This window comes from Eleginops maclovinus, chromosome 13, assembly GCF_036324505.1.
Source record: "Eleginops maclovinus isolate JMC-PN-2008 ecotype Puerto Natales chromosome 13, JC_Emac_rtc_rv5, whole genome shotgun sequence".
NCBI classification, from domain to species: Eukaryota; Metazoa; Chordata; class Actinopteri; order Perciformes; family Eleginopidae; genus Eleginops; species Eleginops maclovinus.
The window spans coordinates 8,336,658-8,345,462 of NC_086361.1; the positions used below are offsets into that span (position 1 = coordinate 8,336,658).

Here is an 8,805-nt window from a genome sequence, read left to right on the forward strand (position 1 = left end):
AGAAAGCTGCAGCCAAGGCAGGATCAGTACTTCCAGGGGACCCTGGGCACTGAGAGCTCATGGCCCCCCCAACTCCACCCCAAGACAGAAATGATTGCACACCTAACACCACGTAATCAGTCTGCACTATTGAATAACTGTGTGTGATTCTTACAGTAAATGCTGCACACAGCTGCTTTATCGTATAAAAAGCTCCTTCACTGATTACTTCATTAAAACTGAATCACTGAAGCTTTAGGGATAAAGATCAGAATCTCAAGCCTCCTCTCAGAGAAACAGCACTGTAAAAGCATCTTCTCCACCAACGATTTCCAATTATATCCTTCAAGATAAACAGCATCTCCTCTTGTGTGTGACGCAGAACCATATGAGCTATTTAATACTTATAAAAGGCATTCACACAACAAAGGTGATGAATAGGTCCTTGTTTTCCTATAATATCAGTTTGAATTCAATCAGTGAACATTGGTTTAATTTATTGATTGTGCAAACAGACAGCAGAGACAGAGACTGTGGTACCCTCTGCTCTGTGTCAACTTCTTTGGTGGAGTTGAGCTGTGTCCATTAAATCATATTGAAGGTGAATCTCAATTTAGATTCATGTTATTTAACATCATGCATATGACATCCTGCTTATCATTTCTTATCCTGAATGTATTAATATTTAGATGTTCAGAATATATTCAAGGTAAAGTTTAACAACACCTGAACATCACATGTAGTTACTTAAACATTAGTGATAAGAGAGAGCTTTGTGGTTTACCATTATGTTCATACTATGGTTATTGTTTCCAATTTTGATGAACAAAGATAAAACTAGAATGAATCCAGAAGTATATCCAAACCATTAGGACCATAAAATAGTAATATGGAAAGTATGGACTTGTTGATGTTGTCACTTTTGTGAATTAATGTGAATAAGGTTCTTTTAATTTATAATATCTCAGAGGAAGGGAATCAGAAGGCATGCCACTTTTAGAATACACACATTCATCTTTATTGTTTGAAAATGGTGAAACCATCGACACAGGTTGATGTTGAAACATGTCCTGAGAGAGACAGAGAGCAGACTGACAGCAGTATGAGAGTGAGAGCAGCAGCAGAGTCCCAGTGAGTCAGCTCAGGACTGGGAACACTGGTCTCTGCTCAGTGTCTCTGAGAGCGGAGTCTGGGAGCCCTGGGTGGCCTCACAGGTCACAGAGCCCACCTTCATCCACTGGTCTGCAGGGAGCCTCAGGGTGCTGCTCCAGCTGTAGTGGCCGTCCTTCTCCAGCACCCCGGGGCTCCTGCTCTCCTCCCAGCTGCTGCTGCTGCTGCTGCCGTCCACCTTCCAGGCCAGACTCCAGTCTGAGGGGAAGCCCTTGTTGGCCAGGCACATGAGCGTGGCCTTCCCCTGCTGCAGCTCTTCTCTGGAGGGGGGCAGCACCGTCAGGGTGGGACGCACATCACCTAGGAGACACCAATCAGATTAGAGGACAGGGAGCACACAGCTGACTATCAGCCAGCAGACACTCGGACACCTTCACTGAGAGAGCGTTTCTCCTTTAAGGAGTTTCTGTCAGATGTTTGTTCTGCTCCATCAGTCTCTCACTCACACTGTTTCACTTCCCTTTAAGAAGTCTCTCATGCAAATCAGCACAGAGACACTTCATACAGAGTGACCTGAAATATGTCAGACTACACTGGAAATAAAGTACAACATTAGGAGACATTTCAAGTATTTCTTGCCAAATCATCAAAAACCTGAACTCTACAAACCATTATTAAATGATTTAGTGGATAAATAACAAATACAGGAAATGGATCAATCAATTGTGCTTAATGTGAATCTCAATCATTACCCAGTTTTACAAACTTTAAAATAATGTCAGAAAGAATTCAACACATTTTTTATATCCATCGTTATCTTTACTCTGTTCAACTGTATTTAAAAAATGTATTTGTCATTTATTTGAAAACAGAAGAACCGAGATAGAAAATTAAAACAAAGTTAGGAAAAAATGATCAGTTTTATCATTTCACATTTGAAGCTGTTTAAATGACAGTATGTTGGGAATGTATAAAGACATTTTAAGAAAAGCTGCTCCGACTTATGCTCAATGAAGAAGAGAAATATCAACATGAATACTAATACTAACTAAACATTACAATTAAAAGAATATAAATCTATCTCTCAAACATACTAACACAGAATTTAAAGCGTCTCTTAACAACATCATGTTTAGTTTTTGTTCAGAAACTTACTTCCAACATCCAGTCTGGTTCCTCCACCAAAAGTCAACCACAGTGATACAAAGTCATTGAGCCGCCGTACAAAAACCTCTCCCTGTAGAGAGACACGGCTCTCTGACTTTGACCCACTGAAATAAACCTGAAAGCCCTCAAGATGCTACTTCAATATTAAAGGAGGAGATAATGATTTATTCTCTGTTTAATATTTAACTTCATAAAAACATTTACATCTCTTTTGCTGCAGTAAAGTTCTTAGTGCAAAATATTTGAAAAGTATGTATAAAACTACAAGGAGAAGCAACTAATTCTCCTTGCACGTTAAATAATAAGTAAAACAAAAGAGAAAATGCTCTTATGAATTAATATTTGACTTACTTCCAACATCCAGTCTGGTTCCTCCACCGAACGTGTACCACAGTGATACAAAGTCATTGAGCCGCCGTACAAAAACCTCTCCCTGTAGAGAGACACGGCTCTCTGACTTTGACACAAACAAACTCACCAAACACATCCACAGTTTACCCAGTTTATATAATAACTGCTTAAAATGTTTAAAGATTCACAAACTTTGGAAAAGTATTGCATGTTTTTTTGTAAACTGTTATTCATTTAAAGCAAAATACTCATCTTGAATAGGGTACATATGATCAGGTTATTTCTTAAGAAAAACTCTCTAATCAGTCGGACCAAATGTTAGTAATCATCATTTTATAGAGAATATTTCAGATTGTTGTGGAGGAAGAGAGCAAAGTGGTGTTGATAGTGATATAGTGAATATATGAGATTAAACTAATATTTGGGAAATTAACGTGTCATTAAACTGAAAACAATGCCGCAAAAAAGTGAGCTGGGCAGCAGTGGCTTAGTCTGTAGGGACTTGGCCTTTGGACCAAAGGGTCGCAATTCACGTCCCTATTTGAACACGAAAAAATAGAGTGGACTGGCAGACTTGGACTTGGATGCCGAGGTTTCAATTGAGCAAGGCACCAAACCCCCAACTGGATCTCTCACCGACTGGCTGCCTCTCCACTCTGGACCTCTCTAAAATGCATGTGCTCACCTGTGTGTGTTTATACTGTGTCTGGTATAACAAAAAATGAATAATTATGTGTGGATAAAAAACAGAGTGGAAGTTATATATTAACTGCTTAAACATTTCTAAAACTTCTAAACATTCACAAGCAAAGTCATTTGTAACTTAAATGAAACAATAAATGTTTAATAACAGCTCTACATGTTATACTGCCAAATGTGAATCATTTACATAAAATCCATTTTGTTTTCCTGTGAGGCCTTGATCATTTTGGGTTATGAATTAGAGCTTATTCATAAAATAATCTACAAGAAAATGGGACTATTGAACTCAAATCCTTTTACAAGTGACAGGTAAATTCCAGAGAATCAAACTCCTCTCCTCTGTGAACATCCTTCCCTCTGAAATGAAGTGGACAAAAAGAGACCGTTCACTCCAACGCCATAACCGGAAACCCCTTGCTGCTGCTTTTAATGGAATTGTTCATATCTTAAACTGCACTGTAACCTGTGGCGTTTCTATATGTGAAAAAACTGTTGGGGCACAAACAAATTAGATATGTTATAGGTTTCTGGTGCTTCTTTAACACGTCAACAAATAGCTGTAGGTTATCCATGGTTCTGAGGCACATACAAAAAGCGAGCAAGAGAGAGCGAGCGAGAGAGAGAGAGAGAGAGAGAGAGAGAGAGAGAGAGAGAGAGAGAGAGAGAGAGAGAGAGAGAGAGAGAGAGAGAGTGTGTGTGAGAAAATGGGGAACAAATGCCTACTCTCGAAAGCCACAAATTATCACATTACATTTACGCACACAACGTTGTGACGAGTATTGGCCGCTATCAAAAAGCAATACTTATCAAACAATAACAACAACAACAACAACAACAACAACAACAACAACCATAATGCTTCAGCATGAAAACACCATATAGACTTTTAATAAAATATACTTTCGCTCACCAAAGATGAAGGCTCACTTGAAAAGAAAAGCGGCACGACGGTTCTTCCTCTGGGAAATCGTGTCAGTCACTTTGGGAATGGAGTCCTGTAGCTGCTGGATCAACTGGCTTTCAATTGAAAGCATGGCCATTGAGTCACAGCGACTTACCTCCAGTTTTTCTCAAAGAATCAGTCTCTCGAATCTGTGTTCCAGTTAATGGTCAACTTCATTCATTTTCCGTTTTTTATTATTTATGGCTGGCGACGTATGCTGTCCAGTCTTTCTCAAAGAGTGGTCCGCGGACCACTGGTGGTCCGTGAGCGACCTCTAGTGGTCCGTAAGTATTTTGGTAAAATGTCACATTTGAAATTAATATATTACACGTTTAAAGTGTGTTGACATATGTGTGTATGATTGACTGAGATGTATTCTGTACTACTTACCTGCTCCACACCATAAGGGGGTGCTATTGATTTTATAAGAGATGAATATGATTGGTGACGTCACACCCCCTATATATATGAATGTTCTGCGCGTGATTTTTCTCTTAGCCCGCTCCCAATATGATGAAGGCTGGAAGAGCAGTTCCTTGGTTTGCTATATATAATAAATATGCCCTAAAGGCTGAAGGAAGAATTCGTCTCGTCTACCTTTATAGTGTTGCACTATTGGACTCCTGCTGTGTGTTGGCAGTACTCCTGCTAACAGGTTATGGGCCCAGTAACGACGACAGTAGTTGCAACAACGGAAAGTGTGGCGACGAACACGTTAGCTAGTTAGCTAAAAGTGTGGTAGCTAGTTTAGTGCGGTAGAACCGGGGAGCTAAGCTAAAGCTGAGAAGAATGGCAAACCAAAAGGCAAAGTGGCCGACGTTCGACGGTAGGGCCGAAGAATATGAGCTCTGGGAAGAACGGATGCTGTGTTGCATGCACCGTGTTGGATTAAAAGAGACTATTCTGAATGAGCCTGGTGGACCGCTGACCGTTGAGGAACGAGGCAAGGATAATGAACTGAATGTGGACGCATACTGCGCGTTGGCGCCATTGCTGGATAACGTGAGTTTGGGACTGATATTCAGAGACACTAAAAACAAGGGACGTGAGAGTCTGCAAGTGCTGAGAGAGCACTACATTGGCAAAGGTAGGCCACGGATTGTTTCTATGTACATTACATTGACCTCGCTGAAGAAAGCGGATACAGAGACTGTAACTGAGTCAGTCCCGGCTCCAGCTCAGTACAGAGGGGGGGGCAGCTGAAAACCGAGGGGGGGCGGTGAGTCACATGATGCTGCATAGAATGAGAAAACATAACAGAGCAACATCAAAACAGACTCCACAGATCAGAGGCGCTGATCTAACATATCCAACAACGTATGATCAATAACCACATTGCTAACAAACAGTAGCAACAATACAAATGATAAAATAACCAGCTCTTACCTTCAGTAGAGTTGCAGTCTCCTCTTTCCTGACGAGTGGAACCTCCTCAGCAGCATCTCCTTCCATTCATCTTTGAATTTCCTACTGAGGTCATTCTCAAAGGCCAGCTGGATGAGATGGGCTTTGCGTCGATGCAACATGCTGCGTCTGTGCTCACTAAATACATTCTTCAACGTGGAGAACGAGTTTTCACATGTAGCAGTTGATGCCCCGAATGTTAGTGCGTGTTTGAATGCTGTCATTACCGCTGGCATGGCACTTAATACCCTGGACTCCTTTGCAACAAGGTGACTCAAAGTCACTCTCACTTCTCCCTGGCCTGTGCACCGGCTTTTCAAAAACTCTCGCGCAACTGTGAACTGTGCCTCAACCATGTCTGTGTTTGTTAAATCCAGTAGTGGTTTCACTTTCTCAGCCTCCAGGAAATTCACACTGGCGGGGTCCAAAGCGTCCAAAGCTGACATATATTTCCCGTTACGCTCGCTGAAACGTGCAGCCATTTCACTCAGAATAGAGTCGATGATGCCAAAAAACAGCCGCTTGCACTCTTGTTGAATGTCCACTTCGCGCTGCCCAAGGCTTTCACTCACCACGTAGTCTTGTAGCATCCTGGTGGCCTGCCGCTGCGGTTTTGGAGGAGCAGGCACGCCGGCGCCATCACCTGCATCGCTGTCAGACCACAGTTTCTGAAATTCCGCATCTGATCGTAGATCCTCTATGCAAGAAGAGGCACTTTGAATGAGCTGGACTGCAGTGATTAGATCTGTTTCTTCGGCTTGCAGCATCCGATTGGCTGGGTCCATCAGCCCCAATAGTTTGTGCATCACACCGGTGAGAAATGTGAAGCTCCGTTCTGTAATGGCCTTGTGAAGTCCAACAGATTCAATTTTCACATCAGCACTTGCTCCCATGGTTCCGATCTCTTTCAGGAAGTCCACCAGTGCAGTGTGTGACTTCAGCACCACAGACACCGTGTCAAGGTGTCCGGTCCATCGCTGCTCTAACAGCCTTTTAAGCTTCTCTCCTTTGTACTGTGCGGCTACAGTGGGCTTTTTCATACATTTATAAAGGGAATTGCACACTTCAAAAAAATCCCCAACTGCACTCTCTGAGGAAATAGCAAGCACGATCACCAAATGTAATTGGTGGTTGAAACAATGGATGTAAGGCACTTCTCTGTTTAACTTATTTTGAATAAGCTTCTGCATGCCTCCCTCTCGTCCCGACATGACGCTGGCTCCGTCATAACACTGACTAAGAATTTTGTTTGCGTCAAGGCCAGCATTTGACAGTTCATCAAGCACAACATTAGTGAGTGACTGGGCATCACATTTGTCCGTTGTCTGCATTGATAACAGCCTCTCTTGCATTTTGTAGTCCTTGTCCATATAACGCACAACTATAGATACATTTTCACTGCCTGTCGGGTCTTTAGTTCCATCCACCTTGAGTGTAAACCATGACTCCCGACATCTTTAACAATTTGCTCTGTTACGATCGTGCTCATCAGTTCAATGATGTGATTTTGAATATCATGTGATGTGTAAGTTGCGTTTTTTGGAATTGTACTGAAAGCCTTTGCAAGCTCTTGGTTTTGCCTCAGCGTGTAACCAAACAGGGAGAGAAACATTCCGCTTCCCAGTTCATCTCTGCTATTGACTGAATCCACTTCACCCCTCAGTGGCAGTTCGTTTGAGACAAGAAATTCAATTATGTCAACAATTGCAGACACATACAGGCGGTTTCGCGCAAGCTGATGAGAGTTAACCATGGTTGAAATTTCACTGCCTGTGTTGCATCGCATTGCGAGCATTTTTCAGTGTGTCCAGAAGGCATTTCAGTGTAACCGGAAGGCATGTCAGTGCGTCCGGAAAGCCATTAGACGATAACAGGTTCATTGTACGTTGTACGAGTTCAGGTAGCCTACGACAAAAGCATAAAATGATGCACAAACAGATAATTGTAGGCCTAATAATTTTCCTCGCATGTCACGTATCAGTTAGGTCAAACAACGAAAATGTTATTGAGATATTTTCGCAAATTCTACATTGTCTCGAAAGAATTCAGGTATATCCAAATGTGAGGTGTTTTCGTGAACTTGAAGCCCATGCTAGGACAATATTCCACATAACAAACATTGTACGGCAACATGATACATTGGAGGGAAGACCGTGTACAATTTTACTTGAACAATTATATCAGTGCATGATGGCTGTTCTGCAACAGGTCGATGACGATCTTCCGAGAGAAATGACCATTGTACCACCTATTAATAGAAGCGGCACTGGTCGCCCACGGTACGATTTGACAGCAGAACAGATAGAGTTGTGCATGGGTCTTGGGCTTAACTGGCAAGGAATAGCCTCGCTTTTTGGCATTGCGCGCCGGACCTTGTACCGCCACCGACAACGCTTGGGTATACCACCTCTTCAATACAGTGAACTGTCAAGGGAGAACCTGCTGTCAACCATCAGACACATACTGGATACTACGCCGAATGCTGGCGAGATCTACGTACGGGCCAGTCTGTGCCCACATGGGGATTCGTATTCAGCGCAGGAGAGTTCGGGAAGCTCTACAAACCATTGACCCAGTGGGGCGAAGTGTACGTCACCGACAGGCCATTCGCCGCAGGACCTACTGTGTTCGTGGTCCGAATGAATTATGGTGAGTTAGTCTACTATTGTAATGACAGCACTGTCGAGTGTCCGAATGACTTTGTGCCAGTCGTGTCATAGCCTACCATTGAGGCTGCTGTCAAACTGCAAAGCACTTTAAAATACAAACGTGTTGGCCATAGCCTACGTTGAACTGATGCCCCTTTCCCTTGTCTTTATTTGCAGGCACATTGATTCAAACCACAAATTAATCCATTGGAGATTGGTGTTCCACGGATGTGTGGACGGGTATAGTCGAACCATAATATATCTACGCTGTTTAACAAACAATAGGGGTTCTAGTGTGCTGACGCTGTTTGAAGAGGGAGTGCTGGACTTTGGGCTTCCATCAAGAGTCCGTTGCGACCGTGGAACTGAAAACTTAGAGGTTGCGCGTTTCATGCTGAGCAGAAGAGGATTGCATCGAGGAAGTGTCATTGCAGGCCGCAGCGTGCATAACCAAAGAATAGAAAGACTTTGGGCTGAGCTGAATCGTGTTGTCTCTTATTT

At 42.7% G+C, this 8,805-nt stretch overlaps 1 gene segment (V, D, J or C); it reads right to left on the reverse strand.

Moving 5' to 3' along the window:
• Positions 1–970: 970 nt before the first annotated feature.
• On the reverse strand, positions 971–2,844 carry LOC134875078 (Ig kappa-b4 chain C region-like). The segment is given in 2 exon segments: positions 971–1,449; positions 2,608–2,844. Coding segments are annotated over 2 exon segments (465 nt in total).
• Between the last annotated feature and the right edge of the window lie 5,961 nt (positions 2,845–8,805).